This window comes from Populus alba, chromosome 10 (genome assembly GCF_005239225.2).
Source record: "Populus alba chromosome 10, ASM523922v2, whole genome shotgun sequence".
NCBI classification, from domain to species: Eukaryota; Viridiplantae; Streptophyta; class Magnoliopsida; order Malpighiales; family Salicaceae; genus Populus; species Populus alba.
In genome coordinates, this window is record NC_133293.1 from 15,647,381 (window position 1) to 15,663,543 (window position 16,163).

At 37.6% G+C, this 16,163-nt stretch overlaps 1 protein-coding gene across 1 annotated transcript; it reads left to right on the forward strand.

Moving 5' to 3' along the window:
- The first annotated feature begins 5,319 nt into the window (after positions 1 to 5,319).
- On the forward strand, positions 5,320 to 15,996 carry LOC118043266 (pleiotropic drug resistance protein 3-like). Its single transcript, XM_073411860.1, has 26 exons — positions 5,320 to 5,627; positions 6,546 to 6,627; positions 7,220 to 7,842; positions 8,189 to 8,312; positions 8,494 to 8,579; positions 8,790 to 8,874; positions 9,253 to 9,412; positions 9,510 to 9,586; positions 9,657 to 9,710; positions 9,817 to 9,907; positions 10,017 to 10,318; positions 10,414 to 10,695; positions 10,795 to 11,108; positions 11,217 to 11,377; positions 11,460 to 11,563; positions 11,652 to 11,805; positions 12,527 to 12,658; positions 12,743 to 12,816; positions 12,907 to 13,239; positions 13,506 to 13,796; positions 13,883 to 13,966; positions 14,150 to 14,283; positions 14,478 to 14,705; positions 14,798 to 14,969; positions 15,069 to 15,323; positions 15,413 to 15,996. The coding sequence occupies exons 3-26, from the start codon at positions 7,520 to 7,522 to the stop codon at positions 15,677 to 15,679; spliced, it is 4,287 nt and encodes a 1,428-aa protein (XP_073267961.1). The 5' UTR covers positions 5,320 to 5,627; positions 6,546 to 6,627; positions 7,220 to 7,519; the 3' UTR covers positions 15,680 to 15,996.
- The last annotated feature ends 167 nt before the right edge of the window (positions 15,997 to 16,163 follow it).

The following is a 16,163-nucleotide window of genomic DNA, read 5'->3' on the forward strand; positions in this document are numbered from 1 at the left end:
AATCAGGGGATAACAGTAGGTGATCTGTTGAAATTCTGGGTTTGAGGTTGAAGATGACGAAAATTCAATTTGGTCCCTCAATTTCCGAAAATTACAGTTTAGTCCCCGAACTTTGGAAAATTACAAATTGGTCCCTGGAGCATATTCCGAGATTCTGAACAGAATAACATATGAATTATGGACATAATTACTGTATAGATAAGATAATTTAACACTTTCAATTTAGTCCTCCAATTTGACAAAAAGTACGATTTGACCCTAAAAATTTAGTAAAATTCCAGAATGATCCTTGAAGCATAATGATACATCCTGGACAGAATTGAGGATTAATTAAGGTCAGAATTTCAGTATATTCATGGATTTATGACAAATTTCAGTTTGGTCCTCCATTTGATAAAAGTTACAATTTGGCCCTAAAAATATGGGAAAATTCCAGATTAGTCCCTAGCTGTAATATTAGCTTTTGCAGATTAGTTTGATGAATAATTAAGGGTTACTTAGTGAATTATTACCAATTTTATTAGTTGTTTTTATGAGATTTTAGATTTCGGGAAAACCGTTAGATTTTGGGTTTTTGAGAAAATTGACTAGTTAGTTCAAAAACATATAGGGTTACGGAATACACCCTTAGTTAAGTGTATTAAATAGGTTAAATGTTCTTTCGAGTCGTTTTTGAATATGTCTCCTTTGTATTCAGATAATCCTGATATTCTACCGGCAGGACGTCAGTAGAATTTCCTTCAGTTTCAGCTTGTGAGTGTTGTTTGCTTTTGAGTCAGGTGAGTGGATAATTTTCCATATGCATGAGAAATACTATAAATATTTGATTTGTTAATATGAATTGGATCATGCTTCTTGATAATATATATTGATTATTATCTTTGTTATGATAAAGCATGATCAATTATTGTATCTGAATTCTTGATATGAACCAGTCTGTATTTTGAAGTGAATTCTGAATTGATAGCTCCTCATTTGATTGATGTCATGAGTTGAGCTTTGAGATATGAATATGTTTGTTTGATTATGATTATGAACCTATGGTATGTCAGTCAGAATACCCATGCTAACAGGGTAGTGTTAGTCTTTGTGCACATCGTATCTGAACCCTAGTTGGTCGGGGGAGTCACCAACCTGTGTGGACTGATCATCCCACAGTACGGAGCCTCATGCTCATTGCATTTTGATTTTCTGACGAGTTCTACCATATGATATTCTTGTTATGGCATATTTGATAAACCTTCGTATAAGAACTAAAGCCATACTTGTATATATATTTCTCATTGCTATATTACCTCGTGTGTGTATATTGAACGTTATCTACTCACTGAGTTGTTGAACTCACCCTCTCATTATTTATTCTTTTCAGGCTTATAGCTTGATAGCGGGTTACTTTTGTTGAACCTTCCGAACCTGCTTTTGATTGTAATTTGTATCTTTCTTTTTATGTCAAGTTAGTGCTCCAAAACTATGAAATTATATTAACTCTTGTATTAAGACAATTAATTATATTATGAAGTTAGTTTTGTTATTAGTGCTGCGTTGAACAACTCTGATTGAGTTTTGAAGGATAAGATTGTATGTAAGTTTGGGTTCGCATAGGTTTGGAACCTTGGAGGGGAACCTTGCCTATGTGCCGGTCATGGATCCGGGATTCGGGTCGTGACAAACTTGGTATCAGAGCTTTAGGTTAAAGAAACAATAATATAATTAATTTCATAATAAGTGGAGCATCAGGATCCGTATCGTCTTGTTTGTTGTTTTGAAATTTTAAATTCTCATCAAGTATGTCTTCTTCCTTGTGATAGATATGCTTTCCTATAATTCTGTGATAATCATCATGCTATTGTTCCAGCATGACTTAAGTGCTCTCACTTTTATTTTAGGAAATGTCGAGGAATAGACGAACAACTGATACTATTAAAGTAAATGATAATAAAGATGATGTCCATATTGTGAAGTTTAGAAATGCAAGGTATAGGAGGTAGGGCAGTACATCCACACCTCAACATGTTGTTCATGTTTGATCTTTTGAAGCAAAAGTTTTGTTTGATATGGGTGCAACTTATTCATTTGTGTCCCCATATTTTGCCATGAGGTTAGATAAACAACCAACCTTGTTAAAATCCCCCATTTCAGTCTCCACTCCCTTAGATGAGTTAATATTAGTAAAGTATGTGTACCTGGATTGTGAAATAGGGATTGGAGATAAGATCTTTATGGGAGACTTAAATGTCTTAGATATGGTTGATTTTGATGTGATTTTAGGAATGGATTGGTTGGCTAAGCATAGGGCTTCGGTAAATTGTTGGGGTAAGAAAATAATGTTTGATCTAGATCAAGAAGTTGGGTTGGTATTTCAAGGAGATAAGATTGGGTCTCCATCAATTATGTTGTCGGCTATCTCGAGAAAAATGGCCCGAAAAGGGGTACAGTGCTACCTAGCATATATAGTGGATGTAGAGAAAGAAGTTCCCCAGTTAGAGGAAGTCCCTATAGTAAGAGAGTTTATCGATGTCTTTCCTGATGACTTACATGGATTGCCTCCGTATAGGGAGATTGAGTTTTGTATTGATTTGGTTCCGGGTACCGAACCAATATCAATGGCACCATATAGAATGGCGCCAGCAGAATTGAGAGAGTTAAAGGAGCAGCTGCAGGATTTATTGGATAAAAAGTTCATCCGACCAAGTGTGTCCCCTTGGGGAGCTCCGGTGTTGTTTGTGAAGAAGAAAGATGGGTCATTGAGGTTGTGTATAGATTATAGGCAATTGAATCGGGTGACAGTTCGAAATAGATACCCACTCCCTCGTATAGATGATTTGTTTGATCAGTTACAGGGAGCTCAATTCTTTTCTAAGATCGATCTTCGATCTGGGTATCATCAGTTGAGGATTAGGGAGGCAGACATTTCAAAGACAGCTTTTAGAACTCGGTATGGTCATTATGAGTTCTTAGTGATGTCTTTTGGGTTGACGAATGCACCAGCAGCTTTTATGGACTTGATGAATAGAGTGTTTGGCCAATTTATTGATCAATTTGTGATAGTTTTTATTGATGATATTTTGGTGTATTCGAGGTCTAGAGAGGAGCATGAGCAGCATTTGAGAATGGTGCTTCAAACTCTGCGAGATCATCAGTTGTATGGCAAGTTCTTAAAGAGTGAGTTTTGGTTGGAGAGTGTAGCATTTCTTGGGCATGTAGTGTCAAGGAATGGGATTGAGGTTGATCCTCAAAAGATTGAAGCAGTTAAGTAGTGGCTTAGGCCTACTTCGGCGATAGAGATTAGAAGTTTCTTAGGTTTGGCCGGCTACTATGGGAGGTTTATGGAGAACTTTTCTCGAATTTCTGCACCATTGACTAAGTTAACGCAGAAAAATGTTAAGTTTCAGTGGTCTGAAGCTTGTGAGAAAAGTTTCTTAGAGTTGAAAGAAAGATTGACTACAACGCCTATTCTAGCAGTACCATCAGCTTCACGACAGCTGAAGAAGCATGAACAGAACTATCCTACACATGATTTAGAGATGGCGGCTGTGATTTTTTCTTTGAAAATTTAGAGGCACTACTTGTATGGTGAAACTTGTGAGATCTTTACAGATCACAAGAGTTTGAAATACATCTTTCAGCAGAGGGATCTAAACCTGAGGCAGAGAAGATGGATGGAACTGCTGAAGGATTATGATTGTACCATACAATACCACCCGGGTAGGGCAAATGTAGTTGTCGATGCTTTGAGTAGAAAATCATCAGGGAGCTTAGCTCATATTCAGGAAGTACGAAGACCTCTAATTAGGGAGTTGCATGAGTTAGTGGATGAAGGAGTCAGATTTGATCTTAGTGAAGCTGGAGCAATGATTGCTCATTTTCAGGTTAAGTCAGATTTGTTTGATAAGATAAAAGCAACTCAGAAGAAAGATGATTCCCTACTCAGGATTCGAAATGAGGTTGAGCAGGGTAAAGCTGCAGGTTTTGTGATTGGTGATGATGATGTGCTGAGGTATAGGGATAGGCTTTGTGTACCTGATGTTGATGATCTGAGGAGAGAATTGATGATAGAGGCACATCAGACAGTTTACACAATGCATCCAGGTTCCACCAAGATGTATAAAGACCTTAAGGTGTGTTATTGGTGGAATAGGATGAAGGCTGATGTAGCAGATTTTGTTTCTAGGTGTTTGACCTGTCAGAGGGTAAAGGGTGAACACCAGAAACCTCCTGGATTGTTGCAACCATTGTTGATTCCAGAATGGAAGTGGGAGAGGATCACAATGGACTTTGTGACAGGATTGCCTAGAAGTCAGGAGGGTTATGATTCGATATGGGTGATTGTTGACAGATTGACAAAATCAGCTCATTTTCTGCCAGTTAAGATTACATATGGATATGCAAAGTTGGCGGAATTGTTTATTAGTGAGATTGTACGATTGCATGGAGTGCCAATCTCGATAGTATCTGATAGAGGTCCACAGTTTACATCACGGTTTTGGGTGAAATTTCAAGAGGCTATGGGTACTAAGGTGCAGTTGAGTACAGCTTTTCACCCTCAGACAGACGGTCAGTCTGAGAGGACTATTCAGACCTTGGAGGATATGTTAAGGGCTTGTGTTATGGATTTTGGAGTTAGTTGGAGTAAGTTCCTATCATTAGTGGAATTTGCTTACAACAACAATTATCAGGCTAGCATAGAGATGGCACCTTATGAAGTTTTGTATGGCCGAAAGTGTAGATCACCGGTTTGTTGGTTTGAGGTTGGTAAGAAGAGGCTAATAGGACCGGAGTTGATTCAGATTACCTCAGAGAAGATAGAGGTAATTAGAAAGAAGCTTCAAACAGTTCAGAGTAGACAAAAAAGTTACGCGGATAAAAGAAGGCGTGACTTAGAGTTTTCAGTGGGTGATTGTGTGTTCTTAAAAGTATCACCTACAAAAGGAGTATTCAGGTTTGGGAAGAAAGGCAAGTTGAGTCCTCGATTCATTGGACCGTATGAGATTCTGGAGAGAGTTGGGGTAGTTGCTTATAGGTTAGCATTACCACCAAACTTGTCTGCTATTCATCCGGTATTTCATGTTTCCATGTTAAGGAAATATATGTCAGATCCATCACATGTATTAGAGGTTCATCCCATTGACTTGAGGGATGATATGGTTTATGAGGTGCAACCGGAAGCTATAGTTGACCGACAAGTGAGGAAGCTTAGGTCGAAGGACATAGCTTCAGTGAAAGTGAAATGGAAAGGCCATTCACGTGAGGAAGCGACATGGGAGCTCGAGGATAAGATGCGTGAGGAGTATCCTCATCTTTTTGATAATCTCGGTAAGTATTCAAATTTTTTTTTCTATTAAGTTTCGAGGACGAAACTTTTATAAGGTGGGGAGATTGTAATGTTTTGAAATTTATAAGATAGGATATTACAACAAAGCCCTTGGAGGCTTAAAGAGAGGGTATAAATGATTGAAGGGTATTGTGGTAATTGACCAATAGTTGATAAATATAAATAGGAAGTAAAAAAAAAAAAAAAGGGAAAGTGATCTGAAATTAGAGAGCAGAACCGTGAGAGAGAAGAGAGAAAGAAGAAGAAGAGAAAATAAGGGAAAAAGGAAGAGATTTGGAGGAAATAAGTGAAAAAGGTAAGATTTAGGTTGTTTAATATGTATAATATGTTAATTCAACTTTAATTTCAGTTTTGATGAATGTTAGGGTTTTGAGAATTTGTGTTTTGGGTTTAATTGATGAATTAAATTGAAGGTTAGGGGTTGATTGTTGTGGGTAATTGATTATTAAGTTGATTATGGAAGATTATGATGATTTTGAGTTATGATTTTGTTTGAATGGTGAATTTGTGTTAGAAATCAGGGGATAACAGTAGGTGATCTGTTGAAATTCTGGGTTTGAGGTTGAAGATGACGAAAATTCAATTTGGTCCCTCAATTTCCGAAAATTACAGTTTAGTCCCCGAACTTTGGAAAATTACAAATTGGTCCCTGGAGCATATTCCGAGATTCTGAACAGAATAACATATGAATTATGGACATAATTACTGTATAGATAAGATAATTTAACACTTTCAATTTAGTCCTCCAATTTGACAAAAAGTACGATTTGACCCTAAAAATTTAGTAAAATTCCAGAATGATCCTTGAAGCATAATGATACATCCTGGACAGAATTGAGGATTAATTAAGGTCAGAATTTCAGTATATTCATGGATTTATGACAAATTTCAGTTTGGTCCTCCATTTGATAAAAGTTACAATTTGGCCCTAAAAATATGGGAAAAATTCCAGATTAGTCCCTAGCTGTAATATTAGCTTTTGCAGATTAGTTTGATGAATAATTAAGGGTTACTTAGTGAATTATTACCAATTTTATTAGTTGTTTTTATGAGATTTTAGATTTCGGGAAAACCGTTAGATTTTGGGTTTTTGAGAAAATTGACTAGTTAGTTCAAAAACATATAGGGTTACGGAATACACCCTTAGTTAAGTGTATTAAATAGGTTAAATGTTCTTTCGAGTCGTTTTTGAATATGTCTCCTTTGTATTCAGATAATCCTGATATTCTACCGGCAGGACGTCAGTAGAATTTCCTTCAGTTTCAGCTTGTGAGTGTTGTTTGCTTTTGAGTCAGGTGAGTGGATAATTTTCCATATGCAATGAGAAATACTATAAATATTTGATTTGTTAATATGAATTGGATCATGCTTCTTGATAATATATATTGATTATTATCTTTGTTATGATAAAGCATGATCAATTATTGTATCTGAATTCTTGATATGAACCAGTCTGTATTTTGAAGTGAATTCTGAATTGATAGCTCCTCATTTGATTGATGTCATGAGTTGAGCTTTGAGATATGAATATGTTTGTTTGATTATGATTATGAACCTATGGTATGTCAGTCAGAATACCCATGCTAACAGGGTAGTGTTAGTCTTTGTGCACATCGTATCTGAACCCTAGTTGGTCGGGGGAGTCACCAACCTGTGTGGACTGATCATCCCACAGTACGGAGCCTCATGCTCATTGCATTTTGATTTTCTGACGAGTTCTACCATATGATATTCTTGTTATGGCATATTTGATAAACCTTCGTATAAGAACTAAAGCCATACTTGTATATATATTTTCTCATTGCTATATTACCTCGTGTGTGTATATTGAACGTTATCTACTCACTGAGTTGTTGAACTCACCCTCTCATTATTTATTCTTTTCAGGCTTATAGCTTGATAGCGGGTTACTTTTGTTGAACCTTCCGAACCTGCTTTTGATTGTAATTTGTATCTTTCTTTTTATGTCAAGTTAGTGCTCCAAAACTATGAAATTATATTAACTCTTGTATTAAGACAATTAATTATATTATGAAGTTAGTTTTGTTATTAGTGCTGCGTTGAACAACTCTGATTGAGTTTTGAAGGATAAGATTGTATGTAAGTTTGGGTTCGCATAGGTTTGGAACCTTGGAGGGGAACCTTGCCTATGTGCCGGTCATGGATCCGGGATTCGGGTCGTGACAAATGGAGCTAGCAACCATAGGAAGAAATGCTCAGTCATCATTTCGACGAGACACGATAAATCTAGATATGGATGCAGATTCTATTCTAGACGAGGATGAGGGAGTTCAATTGCAGTGGGCTGCGATTGAGAGATTGCCAGCCTTAAAAAGGATCAAGACCTCACTGTTTGAAGCAAGCAATGCGAAAGATGGCGAAGGGAGGAAAGTAACTGATGTTACTAAGCTCGGGGCAGCTGAAAGACATCTCTTCATCGAGAAGCTGATAAACCACATTGAAAATGATAATCTCCGGTTGCTACAGAATCTCAGAGAAAGGATAGACAGGTAGATTTGCCTCACGTTCTTAGGACATGAAACTCTTAATATCAAAATCTTTTAATGTTAGTATTGACTGTCAGGACTTCCGACAGATATTTGTTCGAATATATTCCGTAGAATGTATTCACCCCTGCAGCCAGGGAAATGGCAACGTGGACTAAATTTCCTGACTTCGAGTCACAGTTATTTATTTGGATCAGTCCTATTCCTAAATTTAGCGAATATATAGAGAACTAATAGGAGATTTTTGCAATTCAGATTCAGTCTGTGTTTACAGTTATGTATGGACAAGTCCCGTCTGCTGGTGGAGTTTAAATTATGTTGCTAAAACTAACAAATGACTTTCTTATAGAGTGGGCATGAAGTTACCTACTGTGGAGGTGAGGTACAAGAACTTATCTGTGCAAGCAGAATGCGAGGTAGTTCAGGGAAAGCCTCTCCCGACGCTATGGAACACCATTGCGAGCTTCTTGTCTGTAAGTTGGCTTTTCTGCTAGTCTATTGTTTCAAATTCATGGCCTACTCTTAACTGTTCAGCAAGGGTCATCATTGTAGGACGGAGAAAAATTGTGACGAGTCCAGGACCAGTACTTGATTTTTTAAATAAAACAAGCATAAATTATTTCCAACCGGATTAACAAGCTATCCCATGAACAGGGTTTCAGAAAGATAGTGAGGAGCAAGCCTCGAGAAACCAAGATAAGCATCCTTAAGGATGTTTCTGGCATCATTAAACCATCAAGGTAATGCAACTCAATGTTTATAGAGTATTTAAAAAAGACAGCTAAAGATAAGATTATATTCAGATTAAGATCAACTGCTACTTTTTTTCTTGGCAAAGCAAGTCGGTTAAGAACTTTAAATGGAATACATGCGGACACACATTGAAAGAAACATAGTGATCCAAGTAGAATGTCTGAGATTGTGACTGATGGAAGACATGGTATATGCAGGCTTACTCTTCTTCTTGGTCCGCCAGGCTGTGGGAAAACCAGCTTATTATTGGCTCTTTCAGGAAGACTAGATCAATCCCTTGAGGTTAGTCTTTAAGAATGCTGCATACGATGAGATTAGAGAAGGTGATTTGCTGAGCTTCAATATTGTCAAGACAGTTTGAAGCTTGTTTTGTGTTAATTTGGCACCCTTTGAGTCTCATATGATATGTAAATACATGGGAGTTCCAGTAAACTCCATGGGGAAAACTTCCGAATCCTTTTTCCAAGAACCATCTTAAAATCACCAAAACAAAGCATGTTTGAACACACTACGAAAAAACAAAGGGACTGCAAAAACAGATGATGCGTTTCCATTATCCTTAACGCAGAAGCCAGATATTAGTCCTTTTTTACATTTCACATGCACGAATGAACTCCATTATTACTTGTGACAAAATCCCTTTTCTATTCTTTATTACAGGTTGAAGGGGAAATCTCTTATAACGGTTACAAGCTTGATGAGTTTGTTCCTCAAAAAACATCAGCCTACATAAGTCAATATGACCTGCACATGCCTGAGATGACTGTCAGGGAAACTATTGACTTCTCGGCACACTGCCAGGGTGTTGGAAGCAGAGCAGGTAATTTTCTTTGTTATCTTGTCTTATCTGTTCTCAGTATAATTGCATCGTTCCACAAGTATTAGTTAAATACTCTCCTCACTTTCCTGGCTTGTAGATATAATGCTGGAGGTCAGCAGAAGGGAAAAAGAAGCAGGAATTGTCCCTGATCCCGATGTAGACACCTACATGAAGGTGATTCAAATTTAGATTTGATAATTTTCGTCAGCCATTTATCAGTGTTTAGAGAACGTGATTCTTGCAGGCAATCTCAGCTGAAGGACAAAGAAGAAATCTCCAGACAGACTATGTTTTAAAGGTAGTTATTATTTAGCAGGGCTTGAGTAACGTAGGTGATGACAATATTTCACGCTTGGTATTTGTGTCTATATTGACAAAGAAACTTCAACATTTTGGCCTATTAGATTCTTGGACTGGATATGTGTGCTGATATAATGGTTGGTGGTCCATTGAGAAGAGGGATTTCAGGTGGTCAAAAGAAAAGGCTAACAACAGGTAAAATAAATTATTTTTTCTCCCCTCTTTTGCTGGCACGGTGTGTGGGAGTGAGGGAGCCTCATATCATCATTGACACAAGCTTATAATTCACAATTTCATCTTCCAGGAGAGATGATTGTTGGTCCCACAAAAGCTTTATTCATGGATGAAATATCAACTGGGCTAGACAGCTCCACAACCTTTCAGATAGTTACCTGTCTTCAGCAACTGGTGCACATCACAGATTCAACCGCACTAATTTCACTTCTTCAGCCAGCACCTGAAACTTTTAATCTTTTTGATGATGTAATATTGATGGCTGAGGGTAAGATTGTCTACCATGGTCCTTGCAGTCATGCACTCCAATTTTTTGAAGATTGTGGTTTCAAATGTCCACAAAGAAAGGGTGCTGCGGACTTCCTTCAGGAGGTGCGGGAAGCAGCTTTAATTCTCCTTATTTCTTGCACTGCTCCTAAATTCCATCTTCTTTTCATGTCTTAATTTTATCAATCAACCATTCACAGGTAATCTCAAAGAAGGATCAAGCACAATACTGGTGCCACGCTGACATTCCTTACCAGTATGTTTCAGTTAATCAGTTCATTGAAATGTTCAAAGCAAGTAATCTTGGACAGACACTAGCTGAAGAGCTCTCAAAACCATACGATAAATCCTTGTGTCCTAATAGTCCCTTGTCATTTAGCATTTACTCCTCAAGAAAATGGGAATTATTCAAAGCTTGCATGTCTAGGGAGCTGCTTCTTATGAAAAGGAACACTTTTGTTTACGTTTTCAAAACTACACAGGTTAGGATTCACTCCAGTGGCTAGATCGCGCAATGTTTCCATAGATGAGCTATCATTTACTTAAAACTAACACATTTCAAATTCCCCTTCTCCCAACAGCTCATCCTCACTGCGTTTATAACAATGTCAGTATTTGTACGCGCCAGTACGGGAGAGGACTTGATGAGTGCAAACTATCTGATGGGCTCTATGTACTATGCACTGATCAGGCTTTTTACTAATGGAGTTGCAGAGTTGTCCTTGACTGTTATTAGACTTCCTGCAGTTCAAAAACAAAGATCATTCTACCTGTATCCAGCTTGGGCTTATTCCATTCCAGCCTCTATACTAAAGATTCCATTTTCAATGCTTGATTCTTTACTGTGGACAGGCATAACTTACTATGTTATTGGGTATAGCCCTGAAGTGACAAGGTAAGGTCGCGTGTTATACCACCAAAACTAAGAATTATAGTCTTCATATACAAAGCTTTCTTTCCAGTCTACGTTATATATAATTCCTGTTCAACCTGTGGGATCAAGGTTTCTTTGCCAGTTTCTTCTGCTATTCGCTCTCCATCTAGCCTCAACATCGATGTGTCGACTCATTGCCTCAATTTTCCAAACGATGGTACTTGCAACAACAGTTGGTTTTGTGATCTTAGTTCTAATGTTCTTGTTTGGAGGCTTCATTATTCCACGGCGTAAGCTGAGTTCATAATTAATTTCCTTTTGCTTTAATACAAAAGGAGGACAAGGAGACTAACTAAAGTTTGGTTCTTGCAGCCTCTTTGCCGCCTTGGTTGAGGTGGGGATTCTGGATTTTTCCCATGACATATGGGGAAATTGGCATAACCCTAAACGAATTCCTTGCTCCACGATGGAAAAAGGTGCGCACTAAAATTGCACTATTGTTGGTTCCTTGCTAAATTGAAACGAAAACCTTCATAACTTACTTGAGTTCATTTTCAATCACAGATGTTAAATGGAAACACCACCATCGGAAATGGTGTCCTGACCAGCCATGGTGTGAACTTCGAAGGCTATTTCTATTGGATATCACTAGGGGCTTTGTTTGGATTCACAATACTTTTTGATCTTGGCTTCATCTTAGCCTTAACTTACTTGAAACGTAAGTCATTTTCGAACGCTTTTAACAAAAACTAAAAAATTGAAGGCCGGCCACTGTAAACAGTGAACCTCTGCCCAGATTTTTTAATTTTGATTTTTTGGTCTGGTTAATTTTGGGTTTTCTTTGTGAGTTAGTAAATGACATGACTATGTGAGATGGGTATAACAAGAAACACACATATATAAAAATGTGAATGACATGTTATTGCCTCACTCAAGCCTTGACATGCTAGGTCGCTAAGATGTGGGCATAGCTTTTTTTTTTTTTTTTTTAATCTTTAATATTTAGTTTTTAATTAATTTTTTTTTTATTATATACTTAAAATAAAATATATCATTAAACCTATTAGAAACAACAATTCAAGTCACGAGTTTGATAATTTAATTTAAATTGATCAAGATTGATATAAGATATTATCGTCTAAATATTAAAAAAAATAATTGTTTTATTTAGAAAAATTCAATTTTTTTAACAATTATCCAAATTACTTTTAAATCCATGCGTTTGATCTGTATTTTTTATGGTTTTTTTTTTATCATTTAATTTCTTTTATTTGTAAACCGGTTGAGAATTTTCAAGTTCACCTTGGTGGATTGAAATCTTAATGAGTTCTCGCAAGTTGAATATTTTTTTTACGTAATGCTGCGGGAAGTAAAGTACTAGTATGAAAAAAGAAGAAGAAAATTTAAATAATAACTGACAATAGCTTACCTTAACACAGCACCGAAGATGTCCAGAGCTATTATTTCAAAAAAGAGGCTCTCTCAACTCCAAGGAAGAGAAGATCAGGAGCAGATCAGCCAACCAGAGAATGAATCAATCCCAGCTCATAACGGAGAAACAAGAGAAACAGGTAAGATAGACGGAACTATTGTTAAATCAAACTTCAACATGATCAAAAACTCATGCAACAATTAGTACGCTGTTGGTTATACAGGGATGATGGTTCTGCCATTTGTGCCTCTAACGATGACATTTAACGACGTGCGGTATTATGTTGACACACCCCCAGTAAGTCTAACTACAGTTCAAATATAATAATTATAAGAGTGTGATCCTCAGTATACTTCAATGATATATCTATTATATCCTTCTGCACAGGAAATGAAAAGGCATGGCTTCGGAGAGAAGAAGCTTCAGCTGCTTTCTGATATCACAGGAGCATTTAAGCCTGGAGTTCTTACAGCATTGATGGGAGTTAGTGGAGCTGGGAAAACAACCCTCATGGATGTTCTTTCTGGAAGGAAAACTGGAGGTATTATTGAAGGAGATATACGGATAGGAGGGTATCCAAAAGTACAACAAACATTTGCAAGGATTTCAGGTTATTGCGAGCAGAACGATATTCATTCTCCACAGATTACGGTAGAAGAATCCATTGTTTACTCTGCATGGTTGCGATTACCACAGGAGATCGATGAACAAACAAAATCGGTATGTTATCCTGACCACAAATATGATCACCTGATGCAACACTATCATCCAGATCATAACGTTTGATGGGAAAACTTGAAAACTTCACTAGGCTAAGACACACAATACGTTGTCTACCTAGCACGTGAAGCCTCAGAACCAAAGAAATGCATCTCATGAAATAAAATATCCGCGTTGAATGCATTGAAAGATATAATTTTGTATACAAAATGAACCATATAATGTTTGAATGAACTGATAGCAGCCCCTGATTTTCTGTCATGCAGAGATTTGTCGAAGAAGTCATTGAAACGATCGAACTGCATGACATAAAGTTTTCTCTGGTCGGAATTCCAGGCCGAAGTGGTCTTTCTACTGAACAGCGTAAAAGGCTGACAATTGCAGTGGAGCTTGTTTCAAATCCATCGATAATATTTATGGATGAACCGACATCAGGTTTAGATAGTAGAGCAGCTGCAATTGTCATGCGCGCGGTGAAGAACGTGGTCGCCACAGGAAGAACAACAGTTTGCACCATTCACCAGCCGAGCATTGACGTCTTTGAGGCTTTTGATGAGGTAGCACACGTAATGCCAGCCCAATGTAGCTGATATGAACAGCATTCATACCGTTGAATGACTAATGGAGATGTTTATTCATGCAGTTGATTCTAATGAAAAGGGGAGGAAAGATTATATATTCAGGAATGCTCGGTCACCATTCATGCAAGCTTATCGAGTATTTCGAGGTATGGTCACCAGTACAAGCACTGAACTTCTTTATAAGCAAATGAAACCCTAGTTGTGACACCCATCATTTTTAAATTTTATCAACAATTTTTCTTACCCTTACTGTTAGACTTGTCAGGCATCGTCCTGAGTGTGAATTCGAGACGGATAACTTATATTTACATGTCTTCACTACTGGACAGGGTATTTCAGGTGTGCCCAAGATCAAAGATAACTACAATCCTGCAACATGGATGTTGGAGGTTACTTCTGCATCGATGGAATCAGAACTTGAATTAGATTTCGCAAAACTTTATAAGGAGTCTCCTCTGTACCAGTAAGTATATATTTCATATCCATTTCCAGGAAAGCTAAACTTCATGGAAATGTTTGATAGCACAATTTGTTTCCCGGATTTTTTCGCATGATATGCACCCGTCGTGCAGTTAGCTAGAAGGGTTATAAAATAATCAGAACTTGAATTGCAGTCTTTTTATTAATCGTAAACTTCATTTTACTCTTTGATCATAGGGAGACGACTGAGTTGGTCGAAGAGTTGAATAAACCTCCTCCAGGTTCAAGAGACCTGCAGTTTTCCACTCCTTTTCCACAGAGTAGATGGGAGCAGTTTACAGCATGCTTATGGAAGCAACACTTGTCGTATTGGAGAAGTCCTGAGTACAACTTGGCACGATTCACCTTCATGATCGTTGCATCGCTGTTGTTTGGAATGGTCTTTTGGCAGAAGGGAAAGGAAATGTGAGCTCATCTTTGCCTTCAACTTATATCAGAAATTAAAGCAGCATCAATTTCATAAGAACTGATGAATTGCCTTTCCTTTGTTCTTGTAGAAACAATGAGCAAGACTTGATCAACATACTTGGATCGATGTACACTGCTGTAATATTCCTGGGCTTAAACAACTGTTCAACAGTTGTACCGTATGTGGTAACAGAGCGGACCGTATTCTACCGTGAGAAATTTGCAGCAATGTATTCCCCATGGGCTTATTCATTAGCACAGGTTCAACACCAGCACGAAAGAGTCATTTACTTTTCATAGCAATAAGTTACTCGTTTTACTTTCATCATTTTCCATAAGTAATCCTTCTGAATACTGCAGGTGACTATGGAGATACCTTACGTTCTATTGCAAGCATTTTTGTATGTAGCCATCACATATCCAACAATTGGGTACTACTGGTCAGCCTCCAAAGTCTTGTGGTACTTCTATGTAACCTTCTGCACATTTCTCTACTTTGTTTATCTCGGAATGCTGCTAGTTTCAATAACACCAGGCATCGAAGTAGCTTCCATATTGGCTACAGCAGTCTACACTATATTAAATCTATTCTCAGGCTTCCTTCTGCCAGGAAAGGTAACTCCTCTGTCGTTCTAGGCTGCATTTAATTACTGCACAGCAAAATGAGGTGGGCTTGCTTCTTACCCATGGTGTTTTATGTACAGAAAATTCCCGGGTGGTGGATTTGGTGCTATTACCTCAGCCCCACATCATGGTCCCTAAATGGTTTTCTCACATCACAGTATGGAGACATTGACAAGGAGATCTCCATATTTGGGGAGCTCAAGACAGTAAGTTCCTTTCTAGAAGATTATTATGGCTTTCGACATGATCGCTTGGGCGTTGTGGCTGCTGCTCTCGCCGCGTTCCCAGTTGCTTTCGCATTGCTATTCGCATATTGCATAGGGAAATCCAATTTTCAGAGACGATGAAGGAAGATCCAAACAATCATTTTGAATTTCAAATATTTTCATGTATAAGCTAAATAAATTATCGTACGCTGTTGAAACTGGACACTGATTGGGCTGCGCCGTGCATGTCCAAGCCATTATGGGTCGTGCGACGCTAGCTCACGTGCAAGTAAACCTTAGCCCAGTATCGACACTATTTACTGATGTGTCTGTCGGCCCGTGCTGTGCTTGGGCTGGGCCGACCTATTAATCATTGTAATTGTTATTATCATTATGAAATAATGATGAAATTACATCATCTATTTAAGCAGCAGAGGAGAGCACTCTTGTAACAAGAGAAAATCTTGAACCATGGTAGGTATTTGGCAAGAAAGTGAATTCCACCCTTTAGTTAATTAATTAATTAACAAAAATTAAAAGAGGAGTTGAATTATCCGTACAAAACTTTCATTAAAATAGTATTTTTTTAAAAAAAGATTTTAACTTTATTATTTGATATTAGATT